The sequence below is a fragment of the Canis lupus genome, chromosome 14 (assembly GCF_003254725.2).
Source record: "Canis lupus dingo isolate Sandy chromosome 14, ASM325472v2, whole genome shotgun sequence".
Taxonomy (NCBI): Eukaryota; Metazoa; Chordata; class Mammalia; order Carnivora; family Canidae; genus Canis; species Canis lupus.
This window is the reverse complement of record NC_064256.1, coordinates 54044337-54072270: the sequence shown is the minus strand read 5'-3', so window position 1 is coordinate 54072270 and position 27934 is coordinate 54044337. Positions and strand designations below refer to the sequence as shown.

Here is a 27934-nt window from a genome sequence, read left to right as displayed (position 1 = left end):
AGAAAATGTTCCATAAGTTCTAGAACTCTTGAGTATAAAATGTAGATGTTTCATAACTTCAGTGTTCCTGACTTGTCAGGTAACCCCATAAAACCTTACTTGGAGACTCCATGGGCCAGGATGGCGTGTTGAATGTGGGCGGAGAGACCTGGGAAGTGTGTGGAAGCTCCAGACCTGTTTCATCTGTGCTGCTTGGTTCAGGGTATCCTTAAAATTGTTTGAGAGGCTTGCTCCTGGGTGAAATCCCTGATTTGCGGGAGTAGGAGTCTGCTCTGGCCACCCCGTTCTTCCCTCCTCAAGGCGCTGCTCTCCTGACCTTCTCTACCCAACCCTTAGATTTTGATGGTTGTTGACAAATCATCAAAAAACGCAGTGAACCCTTTCAACCTTCTTTTCTGTGTCTGCCTAATTAAAACTCTCATTTGATTCTTTTTTTTTTTTTTTTTTTTTTTGTAATTTTACCCTTGAGTTCTGTTACATAGTTTCTTCCAGGCATTTTTCCACTTTTCTGATAACTCATCGTTTCATGAGCATTTACTTAATTCTAGGTACCTGGCCCACATTTCCCATTTAATACAATACCCCTGTGTTACCATCTCTACTTTATGTGTTTTACCCAGGAGCATCACGAGGTACAAAGAATGCAATAATCTGCCAAAATTCAAACGGAGCCAGGATCAAACTCAAGCTTTTCTGATTCCAAAGCCTGGACACTAGTACTTCTTTCCCCATCTTCTCCTCTCAGACTCTTAAATATTGTTTTTCTGAAGTTTCTTTTCTTGCACTTCCATTCTTGCTCCAGATTTGGTTCTTAAACTTTTCTGGATCAAGTAGCACTTTGAAGGTGTGATGAAGGCTCTGGACTCATTTCTCAGCAAAGAGCGTACAGGAATAAATACAAACATACTGCATATTTTTTACAGGTTTATGCTATAATCTGACCATGTCAGGAGATACCAGTCCACATGTTTATTCAAGTGATCTCCTCAGGTTGAGTGGCTTCAACTGGCACCTATTTGTGGTTTACCTTTTATAGCACACACATCTGGTACCCTGACTCACATCCTCTAAGTGCCACCACTGTTTGCACACGTGAATTGGGCAGATAATTCCCTGTGGACTTCTACCTATTTCATGCTCACCAAATTTGGCATCTAGGGACCCCCTACTGGCTCTCTGCACCAGGATTTCTAGTGTAGACTTTGTGGGACCTGGTCCAGCCAGAGCGAGTACAGCTTGGATGTAGGGGTGTTGACACTGGCAGGGGCGATGTAGGCCAATGCAGTAGGAGTTTGTAGACTAATATCCCTGCCTCTCGTCCTTTCGGTGCACATTCCTGGAAGGCATCCTGTGCCCATCTCAGCTGGTACTGGCTGGATTGAGCCCCCGTGCCCATCTCAACAGCCTCAGTAACACCTTGAAATGAGCTCTTCTTTTCCACTTGCTTTCCTGTCCCTGATCCCTTAGTCCTGCTCTTGGGACCACCTCCCAGATAAACTAAATACACGTTCTTGCTTCAGACGTTGCTTTCAGGGCAACTCTATTCAGCCTGAAACAACTCTCAAATTTCCTTTCCTAGTCCTGACCTCCCCTTGGAGGTTCCATCCTGCACGTCAGGCCACCTGCACATTTTAACTTATTTTCTGCATATGGAGCCCTCATTCTGAGCACGTTCCCTTCACCACAAGTTCCTCATATTGGTTAGTGTCATCCCGTAGGGCGGTTCTTCAAGGTAAGGACTTCAGTGTCATCCCTGACTTCACTTCCTCCCCACTGTCCTATCACTAAGAGCCATGTGTCTGATGGTCAGGACATCTGGATGTCGCATCCCCCACGCTTTGACCCCACAGCCGTAGACTTGGAAGCGTTGGTAGGGACGATCATGGACCTCTCCACACCACAGCTTCCCATCTGGTTTCACGTCCTCCCTCCTGTCTCCAGCCTTCCCAGTGTCGTTCATTCTCTGAAACATAAATCTGAAACCATCATCTTGCTTTAAGGTACAGCGCGTAGAATGAAATTTTGAATTATGTGGCCTGGCACCAAAATTCACCTTGACCACAGCTTCTGTTCTCAGCCTCATCTGTCACTCTGTCACCCTGTCCATCCTCCTAAGTGGCCTTTTTTTTTTTTTTTTTTGACTACAATGAATGTTCTCCAGTATCAGGATGTGCTCTGATCTTCAGAGCTCTGTGTATTTGGGGAGGCTGCTCCTTTAGCTGGGCGGTCCCCCTCCTCTCCTTGTCGGCTTGGGAAACCTGAAGTCACCTTTCAAGAACTGGCTCAAAGTCATACGTTGACGTAATTCTGGTCTTGTGCAATCCCATACAATTTTCACATTTCTGTGTCTTCTGAAGATGCGTTTCCATCTCTTGTTCCCATCTTGGTTTCCCTCCATCTGCCGTGAGCTTCAGAAACGCAGGAGCCAAGTTGGATTTATCTGGTCTTCCCAGGTGCCTCGAGAAAGTGCCAGACCTAACGGAATAGTCCTGAGGACATCAAGGGAGTCAGCCATTGAAGGAAAGCACAGGGAGGAGAGGATGATGGGCCGGGGGGGGGGGGGGGGGGTTATCAGTGGGTGGTGGCGGGAAGAAGGGGAAGAGTGATGATGGCAGTGGGGTTGGCGTTGGACAGGGAAAGCCAGACTCGTGGGAAGAAGAATGTGTGCAGAGAGAATGCAGAGGGCGGAGGGCTACAGATGATACGGATGTTCAGGTTCAGGGATTTACTCTAGATTTAAAAAAAAAAAAAATCCCACAGGTTATTCATGCTCAGTTTCCCGAGTCCTGTTATTTATACGATTGCTGTACTCTCCAGATTAATGTTACAAATGATTCTTTACATTGTCGTGTACAGAAAGGCATCTAAGGTACAAAATGATGCGAAGCGATTTAAATAATCTCTATTTTGAAGATATTTTGCACGCTGGGATTTGCCTTTTGAGAATCTCAATGCTCCAGGCTTCTGTCTCCGAGAATGTGGGGCATCGGTTTCTGAGTGTTTCCTATCTTACCTGATCTGAAAGCCAGAAAGGGAGCCCCAGGAGCAGTGGTATCTGGCTGCCGAAGATTCTGAAACTCTCAAAAATAAAACTCTTGACATGCTTCCCCATACAAGTAACTTCAGAGGGATAGATTTGATTTATAGTGTTAATTCCCCTCGCTAAACTATAGCAGGCAAGTAGAAAAGATGAGAAAATGTTTTTTGATTTTTTTTTTAATATAGAAGATATGTTGGAGGGGCACCAGGCCTGTTATGATGGCCGAAGTTTCTGAATTTCTATGAAAAAGGATTTCCCATAGTTCTAATAAAAGGACTTTTTTCCCTATGAGCGCAGTGTTCTTTCTCACTGTCCTGTAGACATAGAATATTCTATTGTGCTACAATTTGGTAGTCTTATGAATCATTTTTTTTGGCTATACTGCCAATAGTCTCCTGATATTTTCTTAGTAGAGTATAATTGTATATATCTGTCCTCTCTCTCTATCATCTGTTTATCTGGGCTATTTTGCTACCGGTTCTCCTCTTAGAGGTTTCTCCCTCTCCTATCTGCATTACGTATCTAGGTCTAGGTCTAGATATATCTTTGGAGATAAAGATATAGATAAGGAAACCTTCTTCAAATCAGTTGTTTTGGACATTCTTCCAGGATATATAAGTGGTTTTATCAAACAAGGACACACACACAATTCATTCTTTTCTGGCGTCTTTTTATACTTATTTTTTTTTACGCTTGGCTTACCTGATTGTGATAGAAACTTGTATTTCTAGCTGAATTGAAAGCCATCAGAAGATAGAAAAGGAAAACTAAAAAATGATATAAACACCATTTCTGGACTAGGTAAATACTATTGATGCATTGCAACTATAAACGTAGAGATTGTATGATTTTATTCTCCCTTGATGAAGTTCAATATGTTATTAATATTTCACTGTCAGATATTATATATAATATATAAAAATTTATATATTTATATTTATATATTTATAAGTATATATAAATATATAAATATATTATAAATATTTAATATATAAATAAATATTTAATATATAAATATATTATATAAATATATATGTGTGTGTGTATATATAAATAAATAAATAAAACACACACACCAGTCACACCAGTTTCTCCCATTAGCTGGTAAGACTTCCTAGACCATAAACTATCCCTGAGAATTGATTCCACACTCTCTCAAATATGACTTCTGAGAAGCCAAGTCCTTTAAAAATACATTTCATATATTTCTCAGACTACATGTCAAATCAGTATCATGCAAACATAATACTTTAACTACTTTTCTTAGAGCATGGTGTTGAGAGGAAAAAATTTAATATATCTGTGCTACATCTACATTAATGCAATGGTGCAATATTGAAACTGCTTTTATCTGCCACATTTCTCAAATGAGAGCGGCAGCTAAATTTTATGGTAGTTAAAGTGTGAACCTTGCACACAATCTTGCCTACGCGGATGTGGCCCTTTGGTGTTATTAAGGCAGTAGTCTTTATTCTGCATCTTGGGCTTTAAAAGTTCCTACGGACACGAAGCCTATCATGCGGTCATGTCTACACCGTAAAATCGTTCCAAAGTGCGCAGCAAATTCTCAGTAGAATTCATAAGCCTTTCGAGACATTCGAGTAACATTGTGCCTGGCATTTGTGAAGCAGGCTGTAGTGGAGACTACGGTCCACCTTGGCTCCCAAAGACACTGGACGTGAACTTATCCATAGTTCTTGAATGGTTTTGGAATAATCTGCCAGTTGTTGGCCTCTGCTGCTGTCCACCTACCTATCTCGTACTTCCTGTACGAGGAGTGTGCAAATTCCAGTATTTAAAAAAAAATGATGGCTAGTATTACGTGGCTTCTATTCGAGTTTAGTTAAATCTTGCAGAGTAGTTTACCATGAAGCAGGGAAGGGGACACAGAGAAACACGTTCCCATATTAGTATGTTGAAATGGGATTATGTTTTAAATATTCTTATGCTTTTTTTTTAACGAATCGAGGACGTTTGAATCATTGCTGTGATGCTGATAAACTCCTTGTATCACTCGCAGTCAACAGTAACTTTTCTTGAGCGGTTCTGATTGAGGGAGTGACATGCACTGTTGGCAAATCCCCCACGGAGTAACCTGAGCTCACCCGGGCCTAGCCACGGTACAGTAATGACATGATTCTGAGGGGATTTGAAACCCTACCTCAATACATTTATTTCTGTTTTTCAACGTATATTCAAAGCAATACTGTGGCATTGTAATGTGAGTCTTGACAGGGCTAAGGTAAATTCATCATGCTAAACTGAAATGTTTCTGGCAGATGTCTACTCCGTAACAATCAAATTGTGTGTACTGTGATATATGACAACCACAGTGCTACTTCTAGTTGTAAAACTTACAAGTGGAATACTTTATTAATGCAAACTTGGAATGTAATTATGCAATGTGTTATCCCACCAAGTTTTTTCATCCAGAAAAACTTTTTGAAGACAATCTGCCAACTTCCAAATAATGGGAATATTTTAATGCATGTAGAAAGAATAGGACTTTTTCCTCACAAGGGTGTGCAGGCATTTTGATGCTTTGATATGATACAAAATCATAAACTTGTTGAAATTTAAGAAAGCCTACAAGGTAAAGTGTTTACTCTTATTAACTTTGCTCCCCACGGAAATAGTCGTGTGTCCCAAGCAGATGCTCTTCTTTAAAGACAAAATGATTACAATGCCAACATTAGGTACTGAAATATTTTTTTACCAAGATGTTTTGGGATAGCCTCTGCTTAATTATATGTACAACACATATGCCTCAGCGTCATTTATCATATGTTTAGGTCAAAGAACCTAAAGTTTCGTGTAAAGGAAAATGTAATCCAAATGAATGACAACTTTTTTTGACTTCCATGATTACATGAAAGCCTCAGCACATGACTCCTTTTATTCTATGACATGATTCCCAAAAACAAAAACACCCAGAGAATTGGAATATACAACATTTTAAGAATCCGGCAAATAAAAGTTTTATATTATGGTTTGGATTCCCATTGTCTTGTCCTCCATACTTTTTTTTTAACAATTAAATATTCTAGTGAAAAAATAAAAAGCCCTTGGTTCTTTTTTTTTTTTTTTAAGGCTCTAGTTACCAGATGCAAATCACACTACTGACTGGGCAGCTACATTGTCCTTCCCTTCAAGTACCAGCCTCTAGCATGAGGGACAGAAGGAGCCCAAGTGGCTTCCTCTTGCCCTCGTGTCTCCCTTCTCCCTTATTATTCTTAGTAAGCACCTATATTTTAAAGACCTCCTTGAAATTTAATTAGTATTTGCAATTGAATTTAAATATTTACATTTTAACATAAATATTTTTTAAGAAAACAGTCTAATTCTATGACTCTTTCACAATTCTTGTTTTTGTGTGTGTGTGTGTGTGTGTGTGTCTGTGAAGAAAAAAATAAAGTAGATGTGGGTCTTTTTTTTTTTTTTAAGAATTAAGGAAACATAATGTGTGATGCACACAACTTAAGACAAATTAGGCAACCTCGTGGGGCCAGTAAACACCCTCCCAGACTAACACACAACTTGGAACCTGCCCAATTGAAAATTTGAATCAGGTTGTGCAAAAAAGACAAAGGCTGGCAAGAATGTAACTTTGGAAGATTTACTCACTAATTTTAGAGCTGCTGGAGGCCCACCAAAGAGATTTGGGTCATGCATTACCTAAGACTTATGATGGGAAGTAGACTTACTCATTAGGGCAATTAAAGAATGACTCATTTAACCAACAGTTAGTACTCAGTGAGTAGTGATCAGTTTAGCTAAAAACGATCAAAGAGACAAAAGTGGAAATTGTCCTCTCTTCCAGTTATAGCATGCTTATAATTGTCACCCAGTGTGCCGTGGTAATACACGTCTGGTCCTGCGCGTTGTTATTCAAGCTGCGTATACACACACACGGGTACTCCTTCATTCATAAATGAACGCCTCTTATATTGGAACTACAACATTTTCTTCTGGTATTTTTCTCACTGGCTCCCCCCTGGAACACCATGTATACTTTCATTCCCACCATGTAAACCCCAAGTGCAATTCTGAAGAAGTTTCCTAATGTCGGAGACGCTGTTTATAAGCACTTTCAGAGCCATTATCTCACTGAGTGAAAACATGACATTTGTGACCTTGAAACATTAATGGACTTTAAAACTTCTGTGCACTTGACCTGTAACATTCATGCATTGGTTTTGCATGCAAGCACTGGGCACATTTAAAATGTCCATATAGGGAGCGCCTGGTTGGCTCAGGGCATGATCCCGGGGTCCTGGGATCGAGTTCCGCATCGGGCTCCCTGCAGGGAGCCTGCTTCTCCCTCTACCTGTGTCTTTGCCTCTCTCTCTGTGCATCTCTCATGAATAAATAATTAAAATCGTAAAAAATAAAATGTCCATTCATCTGGGATAGTCTTTCAGTTCTCTTCCAAAACTGAATTTGTTCAATCCATCCCCCACCCCCATGTGGTCCTAGAGTCAGTGCCTTAGTTCAGGCCATCACCATCTTTTGTGTAAATGAATACACGATCTCTTACTGCCTCCTGACATTCATCTTCAGCCTCCTCTAGTCTGTCTTTCATACCACTGCCCCAATAAAATATCAAAATATAAATTCGACCCCGTTTCCTTGATGACAGTCCTGAGATAGCTTCACGTTGCCTACAGGTCTGAGTTCGGAAACCCTCAAGCAAGGCATTTCTGGTGCTGTGCTGCCTCGCTGGACCCCATTCTTCCACTTGCCGTCGCCTGCACTCTACCCTTTTTAATATTCTTACAACTTGAGAATGAACACATTAACCGCTTGCTCTTTCTCCAATCCCAGTTTGAATAGGACTTCTTCTGGGAAACCCTCCCGGCTCTTCCAGGGAGCTTAGTCCCTCCTCCCTCTCTCCTCTTGCAGCAGTCCTACCTGTCTGTCTTCTAACTCTTGAATTCCCTCAGATTAACATGCGTTCTCTGAGAATTCAGTAATGGTCACCTTGCTGTCACTACTCAGAGCACAGAATCTGGCACACAGGTGACCAGTAAATGCTCCTTAACTAATTGAGTGACTATCTGAGGTACCGATTAACATGTCATTTACCAACCCAGGCTTGAACCAGAAAACTAAGGTTGATGTTGGACCTACTGCAGCTTGAAAGTGTCTGACTCTGAAGGTGTACAAATGTCCAGTTAAGTGGTTTTCTTATCTTTGTTCACGTTCATGTGGAGTCTCTAAATAGGACCTTTCTGGAGGGACTGATGTCCAGACCAAGAGTTCTATTGTGGGTCTGCTTATACACAGATAATGATGTTGAGTCTGTCCAGGTTGTGTGGAACGACGTTCAATTTCATCATCTCTGGGGATCCTAAATGTTCTATAACTTCAAAAACTTTGGATCATTCATGGTAATGACACCCCCTTTCCCTCTTCTGTGTCAGCTTGTTACAGTGTGAGACGTTGGTATGAAGATGTGTGATTATAGGACTCGAAATTGCTAAGTTCACGTCTGGAGTGTCTAGTGTAGTTCTTGTGAGAGTCGATTTGACCATCCATGCTGGAGATACACGCATCTCAGAAACCACCAGAGTTTACATTATTTTGATAGATCTTGGAAACACGTGATACCAAGATTGGACTCAGACATGTGCATATTTGCACACACACACACTTACTCTTACTACCTCGTTAGTGTCCTGGCAGAAAACAGATGGCTCACTCAAAGGGCTTAATTAAAGAGCACTTAATAAAAGGGACTGTTCACGGGGGAAGAATCTGTTGTAAGGTAACCAGCGAGGGAAGCTGAAGTGTCGGAAGCCAGTACCAGTGGGAGTGGGTACTTCTCCAGGCCTGAAGGGGCAAAAGCAGGGAGCGGGAGCTGAAGAGAAGGCTGGCTACAGGGTAGCACTGGATGTTGGTGGAGTTGTAAAGGTCATTACCTGGCAGGAAGGGGGCCAAGGAGTAGGGCAGGAATTAATACCTTGATCTCTCTTCCCACCTTCTGTTTCCCATCAGTGCTGCCATCAGCCAAAGGCAGTTGGAAACCAGAAAGCGAGGGAGCCTGGCACAAAGGCAGAGATAGAGAACAGACTTAGACAGATGGAGAATGACCAGCAAACAATTGATGAAGAGTGTCTAACTCCTTTTTTTTTTTTTTTTTAGATTTTAATTATTTATTCATGAGAGACAGAGAGAAAGGCAGAGACACAGGCAGAGGGAGAAGCAGGCTCCCTCCGGGAAGCCCAATGAGGGACTCGATCCCGGGACCCTGGGATCACTCCCTGAGCTGAAGGCAGATGCTCAACCACTGAGTCACCCAGTTGCCCCAATAACATCTAGCTCTTGATTCCTTATCTATCCAGAAAAAAAGACAGCTTTAATAAACAGGGACAAGATAGTGAAATACTGAGCAGACTGGCTTTGCGTCAATGCACATAATGCGAATTAAGGGCAGTGGCTAGGATTTTCAGTCTCCCCGGGAGCCTGTGCTAGGATGCCCACTCCAGGTGGCAAAGATGGGAGACAGAAAATAAGGCTGATGAGACTTCAGGTCCCCATGTCCTCATGCCAGCTTCAAGCAGTTGTGATTGAACCTATTCTGTTAAATTATATGTAAGTTTTCCTAAGCCAAATATGGTTGGAATAGCAAGATCTGGGAATAGACACCGGGTTTCCTAGGTCTGAGGGAGCTACTTGAGGAAATGAACTTAAGCAACCTGTCCCGCATTGTTTGGTCTGTAAACCAGAAGGGAAAATGCAGATCCTAGATGGATCACAGGGTTGTGAACATCAAATGGGAAAGTGGAAACGGCTTCCTTGTGAACAGTTAAGCTCTACAAATGTCAGGCCCTATCACTCTTGGATACTATCTTATAAAGCTAGTCCCTGAGTATATGCTCGCAATCATCACATCCTCTCTCTTGACTATCTTTCCTCTACACATGGAGCACTTCACTCAACTCAACTTAAACATCACATACAAAGAAAAGATAAGCAGTGAGAAAATCCAAATGTGTTGGCAATATCGCTGCATGTTAACAAGAAAGAGCTAGGTTCACGTTGAACTCCGTTTTCGTGGCGCCTGACTCTCCTTTCCATAGGTCCTATTAACTTCAAAGGGAGCTCCGTGCATGTAAATGATTATATTTATTGGATGCACCAACTCCTTCTTATCCTCCGGGCACAATTAGAAATATCATAGAAAAATGAATGTCAGAGACTTGGATCCATATTTGATATTCTATGGGAAATTTCCTGTAGTTACAGATGTTAAAAATCCTGCCCAATGGTCCAGTTATGAATATGTACTCTTTCTGCTTCTACCATCTTTGGAATGATTTCTCTCATTTTAGAATATTCTCTTCTACATTAAAGGAAAAAAATGTTCTCTTTAGATCCAGGTAAGCCAGTGATAAAATCTTGGCTTGTCCAACTTGGTGTGATTAAAAAAAAAAAAAAAAATTTGGACTGTAGAGAGCTGCTCGTTCAAGAATGTTAGAGCTTCCCTGGGATTCTATTGTTCATACTTACAGCGATCCTGTTCCTCCTTTAGGCCACTCTGGGAGCTGCTGGTTGAGTCAGTGTCTAGGAACTAAATTCCTGGGTGCCCAGTTTAATACTCCATCCACTAAACCACCTGTAGTTTCCGTGTTCGTTGCAAATTCAGGCCATTATTAATATTCTTGTTAGGTGGTTATAACCTCGGGTGTTCTTGGGTTGAAATCGCCACAGTCGATGGGAGCCCGGGGTAGGTGTAGGGAGAGTTGCACTTTCCACACCGATTTGCTGTTTGTTCTGTTTAAATTCAGTTGTCTAGGGTCGCCTGGCTGGCTGAGTCAGTGTAGCGAGCAACTCTTGATCTCAGGGTTGTGAGTTCGAGCCCCATTTTGGGTGTAGTTTACTTACAAATAAAAATCTTAAATAATCAGGCGTCCAGTGGCTCTTGGTGGAAATGTCTCTGGAACTAATTCTGACAAACAAATTATGTCCTCACCCAGACTCCTCAGTGGACCTGACCTTGCAAGTGGTACAGATACAGTTCCTGGGCCATAAGTATCCTTACACATTATGTATTATACAAATAATATGTGTGTTACACTTCCGAGAGGGCAGGTTAAGTCTTTAACTGCATATTTCTTTAAAGTGACCCCCAAAAAAGAGAAAAATGGAAGAATTTCCTCTAATCAAATATTCGGAACGCTTATGAAAGAGAAAACGTGTACTACTGAGAAGATGAAAACCTTTTCTGGAAACGTACCCGCGTGACGGGTGGGGCGACAGACACAGAGACTTACCTGATACTGTCATAAGCAAACTGATTTACGAAATAGTTATTCTAGGTAGTTTTACAGACAAATAAAACCATATCCACAAAGTAACTTGGATCCACTGCGAATTATTCGTAAGAAATAAGTAAGCAAAGACAGTCTAATTTTAGTAAATATTGATAGAGCAAAACAATCCGAAGTATATATAACAATCACATTTCTAGTGAAAATGTGTGTAAGTAGGTTTATTTTGAAAGGAAAAGTCCTACTCCCAGTGTCATAACCAATTAAATTCTCCAGGTAATGACCCCATTTGCATAGTGAGCGGAACCCACAAGTGGGAATTTTAATGGGCACACCACCTGAGTACAGTAATTGAGAGTGACACAACTTGAACTAGTTTTGTGCTTACCCCACTGAAAATTCTACTCATATTATTTTTAATGTCAAGCTACAAGTCAAATTTCAAGATGATGGATTTGTTCTTTTTTAAGCACTGAGTTTGAGTAAAAGAAATGCTTTAATTCTGTTATGCATTGCATATCTTTGCTTTAACTAATCTGTAGTTCTGATTCTCGCCCTTGCTTCATTTTCTTCAGTGATTGGAATTTAATTTTATTCATTAATTTGTGAATAATTAGATTAAAAAAAATAATGTCCTCAGCAGCCAAATTGCTTTTGGATTGCAATTTAATGTACTTTTACCAGAATTTGTATTCTCGTTAAGCTGGCATAATAGTTTACTAAAATGTAATTGTGTAAATATGCCCAATTATTCTTTCTGATGATCTAAGGAAATCTAATCGAATATGGATTCGTATCTCCCTCCTCCTCCGCCTCAACGCCAGTAAAACGCCCTTCCTGCAGAGCTGATCACAGATGCCTTGTCATCTGAAGGTGTTACTTTTAAAAGATGTTCTCCTTATCTCTCAGGCACTATTCATGTCCTTGAAAGAATTGTGCATTCTGATTGAGGGATCCTATGACGTCCACGTTAAATCATCTAATAAAGGTGATCTCAAGACTCTGAGAGTCAGACACACATGATGAACTGTGCTTTCTAGGTTTTGAGATGACATGTTAAAACTTCTTTTGTTTCACTCGAAGATTGCTTGAGATCCTAACTATTTGTAGGTGTTTGACACCACTCCGCCACACGTGTAATTGGCATAGCATCCAGCAGACAGGCTCTGTACATCTTTACGCTGCAACCTACCAAGTTAAGAAATGTATTGGTTCAATATAAAACAGCAGGCTGTTTTTAGACATAGTTACTAGTGCACAAGCTTTAATATGGCTTGGCTTCATCCTATAATGAGATCTTTTGGTTCCCTGCTCAACAGGCTTTATTCCTTTGCAAAAGGCTATGAACTATGTCAAGTGGATCAGCTGCTTTTGTACACCCTCTTTCTTGGCTTTGGAACGTAATTCTTTTGCTTCTACCCCTTTATGCATCAGACAGAACTTAAGAACCTTTTCAATTTTTCAAGCTAAACTTAGAATTTGTTTGAATTTGCTTTTTACGATTTTCCTAATAATTACCTTCTCTACTGAACCTCACACAAAGACCTGCCTGGAAGCGAGCACTTGATTGCAAAGCCATACTTTGTCTTTAACGCGCGTTAGCCATACCCCGTGGCGGGAACGTGTCAAAGGATGGCCATGGAGCGGGATTTCTTCCCGGCCACCACACAGCCGAACGCAGCCCCGAGGTGAGGGACGGGGGGCACAAGTAACAGACAAACAATGGAACCAGACCTCGTAGCCAGCGCTCAGGCGAGGCCAGGGAAGTCCTTGTGTTGACGTCGGGCAGCTTCGGAGCTGTCGGTGTGGCCCCTGCGGACGCTGTCACACTGGTGTCCCGGCTTGGGGAGGAACGGGCTGGTGCAGTCCCTGCCTCCGAGAGAGAGCCTGCCTTCGGGCTGGGCTCGGCTGGGGCTGCGCTCCGAAGCCTTTGCACCCGGCTGGCTCCTGGCTTCGTGAGAACGTGATCGTGGCATTTGGATTCACGGTGCTGTGAGGCAGAGGGAGCAGTTATTGTTGGGGATTTGGGGATGTGCAAATACTGGGTGGATTTAGTCACCACGGATCGTTTTTGCAAAAACCACCCTCCGCTGTAGGGCTGCATCGTGACATTACCCCGTCTACACACACACACACACACACACACACTCTCTCTCTCTCTCTCTCTCTCTTCCAGAGAATCTCGAATATTAAATAAGCAAATAAATACTAGCAGTTTTCTCATGAGAGGTGCCAAACTTCTGCCCTAGGTCGCAGCTCCCTGAGGGTCCTGACTCCACTGGGTTACCTGGAGAAAACAGGCACTGGAAATTTATCGGTTATAGTGGGGCATGGAGATGAAAGTTGTTCAAGGGACTGCCTTGTAGAAACAAAACAAAACTCTTCAACAAAAAACGTAAACAGCAAGTGTGGACTGAAGCCTATTAATATATGAACCAGTATTTAAAACAAAAATGGTAGGCTTTCCTACGTTAGTGTAAAGGGAAAAGAAAAATGGATACTGTAGTATTTGATGAAATTTTATCTTGCCTGTCAGATTAGATGTGATAAACCTACAGGCCTACAAATCACGAGTAATTGGAAAGGGCATTAAGGTCTTGAATAATTTGAAAAATAATCTCATTAATAAATAAACTTATTCATTAGGTGGTTGGCTAAACCCAAGCACTTAAACTGAGAAGGCAAGCCACAGACTTGGGACTCCAGTCTTATTTATGTTAGGCGGTGACTTTGACATTAATAACATTAGAATCTAGGGCACTGATAGAGTTTGTATGGATAAAGGGTGGAAAGTTATTACGTAAGGTTGCCTTGGTTACTCTTGGAAGTGTTCAGAGATACCCTGATGACTTTAGGTGAGGAAAAAGGATATAGTTGATAGACTATAAGAATACAGAAATAAAATTATATTCCTAAATAAAAAGCCTTCTAACTAAAATGTCTTTTAGGGTGGGTGGGGGGTTAAATACTAACTATAAAAAACATCACCTACTACTTAAAAATGGTACCACTAAAAACCCTAGATGAAAATACTTCTGATGATTTAACTTTGGGTGAAATTCATTAAATCTAATACCTGATTTCATAGATTGTGTGTGTGTATGTTTTATCTCAGTGTATATATTAAAAACAAAATTACCTTTGTTTCCATTTATTTACTTTGGAATTATCTCCTAATTTCTAAAAACCATTTACCTAAGACCATGTTTTAAAATCATATATTAACTATGATTTGCAGTATAAACGGATCTGAATCTTTCAGAGTTCATTTACAGGCATGAGTCATGTGATTTGCATAAGGAAATGAGGAAATCTTCAGGAAGGGAAGTAACAAGATGAAAGCCTCGAGTTTTAAATTATGGTCAGATTCATTCAAATATCAATACAGTAATTAGATAGAAAATATGCTAAAGCACAATAGAGAATTTTTTTATTTCAAAATAATGTATTCAGGATAATACAGGTCCAGTTTAAAAATATTAAAGGTTAGGTTTCCACATTTTAAAAGAGACCAAATCTGTAACTGTAAACTAGAGCACTTAGTCATGATGGCCATGTAATTCAACAAAACATTTTACATACAGAAATTCTAACATACACTGAAACTATTTTCACATTTTCCTACTTTGGTTCTTTTCTTTTTAAAAAATCATACAAGATACTTTATGGAATGACTAGAGTAGACGACAGAGAAAAAGTACTGTGAATATAAATATGAAAAGAAATTCTATCCACCAATATTCTCTGTTACGAAGAAACATTACTTTAAAAGTGCTAATATTTTCACTGCAAATAGTGGCAGACAAATCACTTTGCTGAAAAATCTCGCGAGATAAAAAGTGACATTTTAACAATTCCAGGTCATCAGAAGGCTTTATATGTCAATACACAGATGATACTCTTATATCCTAACAGATACGTATAAGTTAACTTTGGGTATACGTAAATATTCAGATTCTGATTACTATGAAATAGTACAAAGATGTTCTTATAACTAATGTAACAAAAGGCATTCTTTAGACAAGAGAGAGACAGCGGTTTCCTATAATTCTATTTAAACCTGACAATTTAAAGGGTGCTTGTACACACACACACACAGCGCTGAAAAGGGGATGCAGGAGTTTGCCTTTTTTTTTTTTTTTTCCTTGAAGTCCTTTAAGTAATGACAGGATTAGAAGCTAGGTTTTATCTCAAAGGAGAAACTGTAAGTGACATTCCTACGCTTTGGGTTAAAAACCTTAAAAGGCTAGGTTTGCTGAGGGCTTCCTAAAAAGATGCAAGTGTTTTCACTATCAATTGGAATTTCAGCTGAAGACCTGAAGTAACTATTAATCCAAAAGTATACTTCCAGAATTTCTACAAGGAATTACATTAAATCAAACCAAATTACAATTTTGGGAAGACCAGACTTAGGAAAGCACATGGTATGGAAACAGACTCCAGCTTTCCTTTGCGCTATGCCTTGCTAACTATATACTTAATCTCATACTCGACTTATTTTCTTTACGCCTGCAGCATCTTTATAACCTGCCATGTTGGTTTCGTTTAATATAAAGTTGCAATCCTGAAATCTGGTCACAGTGGTGGATGTCAAGTTTCCCACTGCATTTGAAAGAATGGTTTACATTTAAGACGGGTGGTGTTTATAAAACATTGGCTATGAAACAAACAACCTCCCTCTCCAAAAAGACTTAGAGCTCTCAAAAAAAAAAAAAAAAAAAAAAAAAAAAACAGAACCAAAATGCTTTTGAATAAATCAAAATATTGGGATTTTAATATTTAAAAAAATCATCTAATTTAAATGCGTTTATCAAAAGTATTCCAAATTCTTTTTAAAATAGAGCTATTTTAATAAAGCATTAGGTTCTTATCAAAAACTTTATCATAACATTAAATGATGTGTAAAAAGCTGCATATTAATTTAAATTTTATAGTCTTTAAAAAACTATATTCCTGCAATTAAAAAAAAAATACATACTTAAGGCATTTTTCTTTTAACTGCTTAAGGGTTCCTCACCTAAAACTTGGTCCTAAATCTAATTCATCCAAAAGGCCTCAAATGCCACCTTCTCCACGAAGCCTTGTGCATATTCCAGTTGACAAGAGTTATTATTTTCTGTGTGTTCCTAGAGCCTGGTCCTTCTCACATAATGCTCACTTCAGTGTGCCTTGACGAGTGGTTCATCCGTGACAGGTCTCTTTCCTCTGCTAAACTGTATACCCCTCTGGATAGGAGTTCAATGGCAGGCCATTAACACACGGTAGGTGCTCAATGTCTGTTGAGCAAGCGGAGAAAGTGAGAACCCAGGATGGAGATGAAACTGGGTCCCCAACTATGGTGCAGAGTTGTTTCCCAAAGTTCACTTTAAAGGAAGGGATGCTTCCTTTGAACCATGAACAGATACACATCAAAAATAAATTGTCTGGTTTAAATACCCACAGAGAAATAATACATTTGGAGCAAGAGGCTCCTAAGAATGGTTAAAAGAGACAAATATGCATAACAAGGAGGAGACATTTAGCATATATATATTTTTTTTTTGGTCAAAATGTCCCTCAGTCATTGTAACCTATTAAGTTTAAAAGTAGTTAAAATTTTCACATATTAAACCATGTAGTTTTGGTTAGAGAGAAAAGGCTTTCGGAGATTACTTAAAATAATGAGTTAACAGTGCAAATACTGGGTTGCTTCATGAGTATCTTACCATGTGTTTTTCTGCGCCTCTGAAAGAAAAATTCTTAAAACGCTCCAGTTTTAACACAAACATAAGATAAATACCTATGAAGGAAAACAAATTCCACAGCATTCCATACAGATTTCCAAACAGTCCGATGATTCACAACAAGCATCCATGATGCCACAATCCATGTCACATGGGCAGTTACAGTCATCCCCCATTTCGTCTCCACAGCAACAGCAGCAGGCTTCTGAGGTGCAGATGCCACAGGAAGCTTGGCCCAGGACAATATTGCAGAGGGTGAGGAATTCACAGAACAAGCAGGCCAGGATACAGTGGACACAGCAATCTTCGTTTTCAATTGGGAAGAGACCACATAGTGAGAAAAAAAAAAAATGAACACAAACATAAATCATCAGTGCACTGAATTAATAAGAATTGATCAAAATAGGTGATCCAGAACCCCATGACCTGCAGTCTTAGAAGTCTTTCTGTGAGCTGGGGGCTCACAAATAAACTTAAATTTTAGAAGAGCAGTCTTTAGAAGTCGATACTGCATTCAGGAAAAAGAAGAAACCAAAAAGGTGGTGGTTGTGTGCACAGGCGTGTAGGCGTGGCTTAGATTTTACTTCATTCTCACATACTGTGCTGTGGTCTTAGTCGAGATTCCACTTCTCTGCACCTCTTTCCCATCTTCACTGTATCCTACTGCTCTCTACAACACAGGCTAAACACCTTCCGTGATGTTAAAGTCCTTTAGAAATAGAAATTGGACTGCTCCACCCACCGGCTCCAAAATTGGAAGAAAAAAATATTCAGTATGATATATTCAGTCTGTTATGCAGCTGTTCCAGGATTACATCATCATCGTGATTTGTAAGATAATTGTTTTAAAGATAGTTATAAAGAGCTAGATTTATTATCGTATGAAGACAATAGAGTTTAACTGCCAGCAGCCAGTTCTCTTGAATGTGCCTTCCAACAAATACTTGTATTAACTAGTTCTAAGGCTTCTGACCTTAACTTTCTACTTCACTAGGGAATGCTTACATTTCAAGGCCAAAAGGGGATTCTACAAAAGCTCACTTGAAACTGAAGAACCTTGAACTGAGTATTCTTAAAGCCCTAAGAATATTCTTGAACATAAGACTCTTTCTGTATTATAAAACACATCCTACACAGAGCTATCTGTAACGGCTCTACCAATTTTAAAGGGGGGAAAGAATGGTCATCCCACCCAGCCGTAGAAGTAGAGGGTTACATCTTTGAAGCCTCCTCTGGTCCCTTCCTACATAGAGTTTCCTCATCAAGAGGTCATCAATGTCTTGGATTTTGACTGAACCTTTCCCTGGCTTTTTTCACTATACTTTTCACAACAGTGAATGTGGAAACATCCCTCCGTAACCTATCAGAAAGGTCAAAGGGTACTTTATGAATTCCTGTGAGTAGCATTTTTTTGCTCAACACTGTTTATTTCCCTTCAGTGATTCATGTCGCTGTTGTTCACTTATTTTCCAGGTGTAGCGTATCTCAATTGATTAACTATGCCATAATTTATTTATCCACACTATTTGTGAATGTATCTGTCATTTCCGGTGTTTTGCTATCCCAAACAGTACTGTCTAGAACAATTTTGTGCCACTGTCCTAGAGCACACATGCTATGTCACTAGCAGAACTGGAGGCTCACAAAGATATGCAAACTTGTTTCCAAAGCACTTGCTCCAAAATTTACTCCCCCCCAACCAAGTTTGAGAATGCTCAATATCCACATCCTCCTCAATCATGGAGACTGTCCTACTTCATATATGCCACTTAGGTGAGTGTGAAAGGGGCATCTTATGGTGGTTTTACTTTGCATTTACCTCCTCACTAGTAAGTTTAGATGTCTTCATGTTTCTTCTTCTTTGAAACAGGTGTTCAGGGCATTCATGTTTCCCTCTCATTTTTCTAATTAAGTTGTGCTTTTTTTTTTCTTACTGATTTGTAGAAGTTCTTCATCTATTCAAGATACCAGTCCTTTCTCAAAAATGACTCTGTTCTCAGTATGTGGCTTTTCTTAGGTTAAAATAAAATAAGAGACAGATGAGTTAATTTTTAGACCCTGAGAGCTTAAAGTAATAAAGAGAAATCTAAATCAAATCTTGTAGTTAGCTAGAGGTTCGGGATTGATTACATGGCTGAGGAGGCATTAACAAGATTTGGTAGCAGAAAGAAATACAAAGTTTTAATGTCTGATTCAAAAGAAGGGAGCCCAGCCATGCTTATACACAGAAAGGAAGAAGAAACAAAGAATCAGGAGGGGACAGACTGAACCGTGATTTTAGTTAAGAAGTCAACAGCCCTCAGGAGAAAGGGGGACGGGAGTGACGTTCCAGACTAAATAGCTCATTGCCCCTCAGAGGACCTATCTATTCATTGGAGAATTAAAATCTCTTCCAGATTTTAAACAATGACAGTTGTCATACAGAAATGAGCAGCCATACGTCCAGAGTAGTCCGTCCAAACTCCTACTTTGAGCCAACAAGTCACAGATTAAGTCCATTAAATCTATTTTTAGTAAACAAAATGAGAAAGACACGTTCGCTGTCAGTAGATCAAACACTCCCTTTTAGCCTATCTTCTTTAACAAAACTGTGATTTCTGTAACTAATAGGTATGCGTGGTTGGTTTTTTCATAGAATGGAAAGCCTAGTGTTAATGAAGTAAAATTATTTATTGCCTGTTTTCAGAATGGAGAATATGTTTTCATTGCTTTCATTTTTTTAAACACTATTTTAGATACATGCTTTGTACTAAACTCTGTTTACGGCTCTTTCCAAGTATCATTTCACTTAATTCTAATAATCTCAAGAAGCAGTACTGGTATTTATCCTTGTTTCTACCAATATAGACTTAGAGAAGTTTTAGAAAATGTGCCCAAAGTGGTAGAGGCCAGTAGCAGAGTCAGACTGAGAACCCGTGCCATTCACCTGGATTGGCCATGCTCTAACCTGGCGTGCGGCGCTGACTGTGGGGGTGGAGCCCTCGGTTCATCTTCCTTGGGAGAATGATCAGCTATAAATCCAAAACTTTCTGATTTGTTTTGATCTTTTAGCCTTGACTCGTGTTCCCTTCTCTTTTAAAGATGATTCTGAATTTCACTTTTAATAAAGGGTTGACGGTAAAGGTTAAATAACCCTCAACAAGTAAGAGCAAAGTTTGAGTGGAGAACTGATAAACTGCCAGTTACATTGTGGAAATAGACAGAAGGTGGTAGGCAGCCAAGAGAGGTGGTGTCTCAAAAGAAACAAATCTGTAAATTTAAAACATGAAAATTAAGGTCCACAAATCTATGAATAAAAGCAGTAAATTCTGACATGGTAATGACACAGGTCTCAAAAGAGTAAGGTCTTTATGTAAATACTAAAACTTACCAAAAAAAAAAAAAAAAAGACATCCTCTTAAAACACAGGTTCTACATAATTTACTAGAAAACCACTACTCTGAAAAACCAATCTATTTGTGGCACCTAAAAACCACAAACCAAAATGCATTTGAGAGATTACAGTGATATTAAACGAGGTGCATCTACAGAGACCTCGACCACAGACACGGTCATTATCTGTACTTCTTAAGTAAGGACTACCTGGGCAGTGACAACAACAAAAAGATCCCTAAATTCTACCAAATCAACTTGTTTTTCTTTTTGGTTGTGTTCTGGAAAGAGCAGTTTGATCCAACTGTGACCTGGGGTGGTGAAAAGAGGAAAATAAGGCAGGAGAGCGGACAGCTGCTACCACTGTCACCCCCACCACCTCCAGGGGAATTAACAATCATAAACAGCGTTACGATGTTGGTTTTATTTGAAGCAAAGAGAGGATTATAGGTATTAGCAAACTAAGAAGGCTAAAGAAGAGGAGTCCTCGGCATCGATGTAGCTCGCAGTCAGAGATAATTCTTTTTCCCCCTGTACTTGAGGGTTTTTTTTTTTTCCATTTTTACAGTTTTATTCAGTCATATTTGCAGTTTGGGCCAAGAGTATTTAACCTCTGAGAAGCCAACTAGGTTCTGGGAAGGATGCCTGTCCAAACTGGGCCAAGCAAGGATTGCGCAATTCAGCGTATTACCCAGAGGGCACTGACAGCTACTGTAAATTGAGGGAAACAAAGGGACATATAGCAGCCAAGTACCTTCCCAGAAAGCCTGAGCACAACGTTTCATGAAAAGAAACCAAAACTGTTATGAGTGACTGACGACAGCAAACCCAAACAGAATGTTCAGAGTCCTAGGCCAGGTCATCGCTGTTAGGCCCGGGCAGCTGGTCTACCGCAAGCAGCCAGCTGCCCCCTGCCGTGAGGGGACACCTGACACCTGCACCACCAGCACCCTGGATGACTGGTGGAGTCGGCTGTGACTGGTTCAGGGGGCGTGGTTCTGTCGGAAAGGAGACCCCGAGATCATTCTGGTAAGAACACACTCAGGTCCTAATGAAACAATCCCAAACTGACCTAATCCGGTGTGGCCCCAAATGCTAAGAAAATACAAGGGGAGAAGTCAGTGAACAGAACCCTGACTAAGCCATCAGAAAACCATTTGCATGGTGAACCCAGCTCTAATCTGAAGGAGTCTCTTACAGTTCTTCAGCTTGCTTTTTTTTTTTAAGTTGTGATATGACAGGTGCTCTGAGTTTCTTGGAACACAGACCCCACGCAGCAGAGTACCAGGAAGCGCGGAGCAGCGAATTCTGAGAAGAACCCCCAGACCGTGTGTGTGTGTGTGTGTGTGTGTGTGTGTGTGTGTGCGCACAGATGTGTATGTGTTTTATCTCCTCTGATCTCTAATTCCGTTTCCTAGGCCTGAAACGCTTGAAACTCCTTTCTTAATCGGGGCCGCCAACAAGTAACCTGGGCACCGAGTGGAAGAGGTTTGTTGTCTTCTGAACAGGCCGACAGCGCGCCAAAAAGCACTTGCAGATAAAAACACGAGCAGCCAATTATGTGTAATGAGTAATTTAGGCAATTGCCCGGAGATCGAACCTGACTTTAAGCCGAAGCTACAGAGAAGCCACAGGCTCCCGTCTGCCCGTGGGGGTGCGGCGGGGCGGCTGCACGGCGGCTGCCTTCTTCCCAGAGCGCCTGCGCGGCCACTGTGCTTTCTCGACGCCAAATCACAAAGGCAGGCTGCAAGTGGGTTTTAGGAAGCCTGAATCGCCGCCAGCACAGCGAAGTGTCTGGCCTCGGTGCCGAGGCAGCTGGGACGGCTGAGACACAGACCCCTCCAGGGAGCTCTGCTCCGCAGGTGTTCGCAGGGGCAGGAGACTCAGGGACACGGCAGCTCGCCTGCACGCGCGGCCCCAGCGGCCCTCCTCCACAGAACCCTCTGGAGCGCTGCTGTCCCCGGGAGGCCGTGCATCGTAGCCAGAACACGGCCAACATTTTCCTAGTAGGGAAGAAAGCGAGGTCAGGAGGTGAAAGGAAGAGAAGAGCCGTACTTTCCACTTGACTACGAAGAAGAGCACGCGCAGGAGAACCGCACAATTATCTTCGCTACTGGCTTCCCCCCAGCAACCCGAGGGGACCCTGGGAGAAGACGAAGACTGCCGTCCCACGCCCCACAGGGGGCTCCCGGAGTGTCCACCTTCTGGGCCCATCCCCGCACCCAGGGCAGGCGCGCTGGCCGTCTAAAGGGCCGTGGCGGGCGGCGCACGGTGTTCGCTGGTGTCCTCTCCCCCGCTGCCCGCCCCACGGCTGATTCGCTGCATACTCCGCACGGGGAGGTGGATCCAGGGACGGTTACTCACGACTTGGGTCTAGCGCGGAGTCGCGGAGCCGCGGAGGCCGGGAGCGAGGCCTGTGCACCGCAGCACCTTTCCTTGGTCCTCAGGAGCCGTACAAAGAACTCGGAGTAAAGGCTCAGCTGGTAGAGGGGCTCACTTTAGACGCTCACGTGTGTACTAGCGTGTGAGCCAACAGCAGGGTAGAGGAAAACAACAAAGGGGGGCGCAATAACATTTTACATTAATTTACCAAATCTCTCTACTGTATTAAGATAACAAATTGGTAGCTGGTACTGACAGGACTGTCCTCAGAGGGGCACGGTGAGGACTGAAAGGGACAACGCCCATTAAGTGCTCACGGAGGGATTTCGTGTGGGAGTACTTATTAAATATGACTGTGATAGTAACGAAGATAATGGAAGATGATTTATTCTAGGGAGGCCACGCCTCTTTACCTACCAATATATATAATTTTTAATTTTATTTATTCATGAGAGACACACAGAAAGAGAGGCAGACACACAGGTAGAGGGAGGAGTAGGCTCCCTGCGGGGAGCCCGATGTGGGACTTGATCCTGGGACTCTGGGATCACGCCCTGAGCCAAAGGCAGACGCTCCACTGCTGAGCCACCCGGGTGTCCCCCTACCAATACTTCTTTCACGCTGCTCATGACCCCAAAATTGGGCTGCTCCATTTTAAGCAAAGGAAGTTTATAAAAGGCTCACTTTACAGTTGAAACACTTGGAGGGACCCAAAATGGCAACGCTAAGAGACAACCTGCAGAAGAGTGAAGCAGGCAGAAATCTGTCCAGAAAGAATTAGTAAATCTTGTGTTTGGCTGCAGCAGAAGACTTAAAATAATAATCTTTTCCATATTTAAATTACATCCATTTGTTTCTCAGGAAGCTAGAAGGCATAAGCAGAGAACGGCTATACTTTACCTGAACTGATTCACTGCTGACTTTATTCAATGGGCCGGTTGGAATATCTCTAATCCTAAAGTTTACTTAATAAAAAAAAAAAAAAAATTAACTTCTAGGATAACAAAATCCACTTTAGATCTTAGAAGCATTTTCCCAGAGAGACTATGTCTAACGGTCTGCTGAAATTGGTCACAATGCCATCTGTGGCTAGGAAAAAATATATTCTTTTATTAACACTAGGATTTACGTTCTTAAAATTGTACAAAAACGATCTAAGAAATCTCTCCCAAAACTTTAATATTTTTTTCCCATTTTCACAACTGTGCTTGTCTAAATACTGTGCAAAAGTACATTAAGAATCCGCTTTAAAAAAAAAAAAATGTTTTTTTTTTTTTAAGCCAAATAGTGTCCACTGGGGTGACACTGCAAAAGGTTGTGGTGGTGATGATGGTGATGGTAAAATGACACCTTTGCCATATCAGATGCTTTTTATGAATTTGTTTATGGAGATATAATTAACATGTAACAGTTTCAGGTGTACATGACTCAACATATTCACACTGAAATGATCACTGCAATATGTCTGGTTTACTATCTGATGACAGATCAGATAGTAAACCCCCCCCCCCTTTGGAGAACATCTAAGATCTATTCTTAGCCACTTTCAAATATGTAATCACCATGCTGTACACTACATCCCCATGACTTATTTATTTTGTAACTGGATGTTTATTGCTTTTGGACTCCTTCATCCATATTACCCACCCCCACCCCCAAACCCTCACCATCTCAGGCCACCACCTACCTAATCTGTTCTTTATACTTTATACCTCTGAGCTCATATTTTTTTGGTTTTTAGATGCCACATATAAGTGTGATTCTAGGGTATTTGTCTTTCTCTGACTTCTACATTTAGCATAATGTCCTCAAGGTCCATCATGTTCCAAAGGCAAGATGTCCCTCTTTTTTTTTAATGGCTGAATAATGTTCAATTGTGTATATACACACACAAATATATATACACCTATATATAAAAATATATATACATATTATATATTATGTAATTTACATACATATTGATCAATCCATTTATATTCAATCATCCATTAAGAGTTTCCATATCTTGGGGATCCCTGGGTGGCTCAGCAGTTTGGCGCCTGCCTTTGGCCCAGGGCACGATCCTGGAGTCCCGGGATCGAGTCCCACGTCGGGCTCCCGGCATGGAGCCCGCTTCTCCCTCTGCCTGTGTCTCTGCCTCTCTATCTCTCTCTCTGTGACTATCATAAATAAATAAATAAATAAATCTTTAAAAAAAAAAAGTTTCCATATCTTGGAGTATTATAAATTTGGAGTATTATAAATTATTATAAATAATGCTCCAGTGAACATGGGAGTGGATATGTCTTTTTGAATGTTTTTTCATTTCTTTTGGATAAATAGCCAGAGCTAGAATTACTGAGTCATATAGCAGTTTCATTTTTAATTTTTGAGCAACCTCCATACTGTTTTCAATAGTAGCTAAACTAATTTACATTCCCACCAACAGTGTGCAAGGGATCTCTTTTCTCCACAACCTCAACAGCACTTGTTATTTCGTGTCTTGTTATTAGCCAATCTGACAAGTGTGAGGTGGTATTTCATTGGGGTGTTGATTTGCATCTCCCTGACGATTTGATGATTAGTGATCCTGAGCACCTTTTCATGGACATGTTGGCCATCTGTATATCATCTTCGGAAAAATATATATTGAGATCTGCCCATTTTAAATTAGATTATTTCTTATATTTTGCTATTGAGTTGTATGAATTCTCTCTACATTTTGGATATTAACCCCCTATTAGGTTTTACAAATATCTTCTCCCATTCCATAGCTTGTGATTTTGCTTTCTTGATGGATCCCTCTGCTGTGCAGAAGCCTTTTATTTATTTTTTATTTTTAAAATTTTATTATTTGTCTAAAATTTATTTATGTATGAGAGGCACAGGTAGAGAGAGAAGCAGGCTCCCTGTGGGGAGCCCGATGCGGAACTCGATCCCGGGACTCCAGGACCACACCCTGAGCTGAAGGCAGACGCTCAACCACTGAGCCACCCAGGCATTCTGCAGAAGCCTTTTAGCTTGACATGGTCACCCTTGTTTATTCTAGGTTTGCTTTTGGTATCAAGTCTAAAAAAATCACCACCCAATTACAAGTCAAGGAATAGCTTACTACTGCCTGTATTTTCTTCTGGGGGTTTAATGGTTTCAGGTCTTACAGACTTCAGTCTATTCTGAGTTAACTTTTGTGAATGGTAGAAAATAGTGGTCCAGGTCCCTTCTTCTGCATGTGGCTGTCTAGTTTTCCCGGCACCATTTACTAAAGAGACTTTTACTCATTGCATATTCTTGGCTCACTGTCAAAAATTAACTGACCATATATGCATGGGTTTATATCCGGGGCCTCTATTTTGTTCCACTGATCTGTGTTTTTGTTTTTATACCAGTATCACCATGCTTTGATTACTACCGCTTTATAATATAGATAAAATGAGACAGTGTGAGGCTTTCGGCTTTGTCATTCTTTCTGAAGACTGAGTTGGCTATTCAGGGTCTTTTGTAATTCCAAACAAACTTTAGGACTGTTTGTTCTGTTTCTCTAATGCCTCTGCCATTGTGATAGGGATTTCTCTGAACCTGTAGGTTGTTCGGGGTAGCATGGACATTCTTACAATATCCTGCCAGTGCATGAGTGCAGGATATTTTCATACATATTTATGTCATCTTTAGTTTCTTTCACGAATGTCTGGTAGTTTTCAGGGAACACGACTTTTACCTCCTGGGTTAAATTTATTCCTGGGTATTTTACTCTTCGATGCAAATGTAAATGAGCCTGTTTTCTTAATTTCTCTTTCTGGTATTCTATTAGTCTATAGAAATGCCACAGATTTTTCATACTGATTTTGGATCCTGCAACTTCACTGAATTGATTGATTAGGTCTAAGAGGTTTTTTTTTGTAGGAGTCTTTAGGGTTTTCTATACGTATCATGTAATAGTTTGACTTCTTCCTCTCCAATGTGTATGTCTTCGATTTCTTTTTCTTGCCTAATTGCTCTGGTCAGAATTTCTAATACTATGTGGAGTAACAGTGGTAAGTGTGGGCATCCTTGTCTCACTCATGATCGTAGAGGAAAAGCTTTCAAGCTTTTCACCGTTGATTATGTTAGCTGTGGGTTGGTCATATACGGCTTTTGTTACATTGAGATACATTCCTTTTGTACATATTTATGGAGACTTTTAATCATACATTCATATGTTGAATTTTGTTTTTTTCTGCATCTATTATCATATAATTTTTATCTTTCATTTTATTAACATGGTATATACACTGATTTGTAGATATTGAACCATTTTTGCATCCCTGGAATAAATCCTATCTGATCATAACGTATGATCTTTTAAATGTATTGTTGAATTTGGGTTGCTAATATTTTGTTGCGGATATTTGCATGCATGTTCATCAAGGATTCTGGCTTGTAATTTTTTTTTCTTCTCTTGCAGCATCGTGGTGTCTTTTTGTATCAGGGTATTGCTAGTCTTATAAAATTAGTCTGGAAGTATTTCCTCCTCTTCTCTGTTTCTGGAAGAGTTTGAGAAGGCTTAGTCTTACTTTGAATGTTTGGTAAAATTGATCAGTGAAGCCATCTGGTCCTGACTTGTTTTTTGGGGGAATTTTGATTACTGATTCAATATTCTTATTAGTAATCAGTCTGTTCATAATTTCTATTTTATTATGATTCACTCTTGGTAGGTTTGTGTTTCTGGGAATCATCTACTCTTCTAGGCTGAATAACTGGTTGGAATATAATTGCTCATAGTACTCTCTTAAAATCTTTCTTATTTCTGTGAGAACATTTGTAATGTCTCCTCTTCCATCTATGATTCTGAGTCTTTTTTTTTTTTTTTGGTGAATTTAAAGGTTCACCAATTTTGCATCTCTTTTCAAAGAACCAGCTCTTGGTTTCATTGATCATTTCTATTACCTTTTAGGCCTCTATTTCATTTACTTCCCCATAATCGTTGCTGCTTCTTCCTTCTACCAACTTTGGTCTTCATTTGTTTTTCTTTTTTCTTTTTTTTTTTTTTTAAAGATTTTATTTATTTATTCATGATAGTCACAGAGAGAGAGAGAGAGGCAGAGACATAGGCAGAGGGAGAAGCAGGCTCCATGCACCGGGAGCCCGATGTGGGATTCGATCCCGGTTCTCCAGGATCGCGCCCTGGG

The 27934-nt window shown here is 40.6% G+C and overlaps 1 protein-coding gene and 1 long non-coding RNA gene across 14 annotated transcripts in view; one reads left to right on the top strand and one right to left on the bottom strand.

The window, feature by feature from the left end:
* MDFIC (MyoD family inhibitor domain containing) overlaps positions 1 to 27934 on the bottom strand; it is a 291855-nt gene that overhangs the window by 3136 nt on the left and 260785 nt on the right. For 3 of the 13 annotated variants that reach the window (XM_049093830.1, XM_049093831.1, XM_035698716.2), the window contains 3 exons: positions 23691 to 23755; positions 17093 to 17340; positions 11510 to 13303 (listed from right to left, as the gene is read on the bottom strand). In XM_049093830.1, coding sequence (XP_048949787.1) covers positions 13138 to 13303; positions 17093 to 17340; positions 23691 to 23755 — 479 coding nt within the window. In that variant the 3' untranslated portion in view covers positions 11510 to 13137. Of the gene's footprint in view, positions 1 to 11505; positions 13304 to 14721; positions 16590 to 17092; positions 17341 to 18855; positions 19049 to 23690; positions 23756 to 27934 lie in introns of those variants that run through there. The other 10 variants (XM_035698709.2, XM_049093832.1, XR_007402122.1 and 7 more) reach the window with 9 other exon arrangements.
* On the top strand, positions 63 to 3326 carry LOC125752494 (uncharacterized). Its single transcript, XR_007402136.1, has 2 exons — positions 63 to 202; positions 2857 to 3326. It is a non-coding gene; the product is annotated as an uncharacterized LOC125752494 (long non-coding RNA).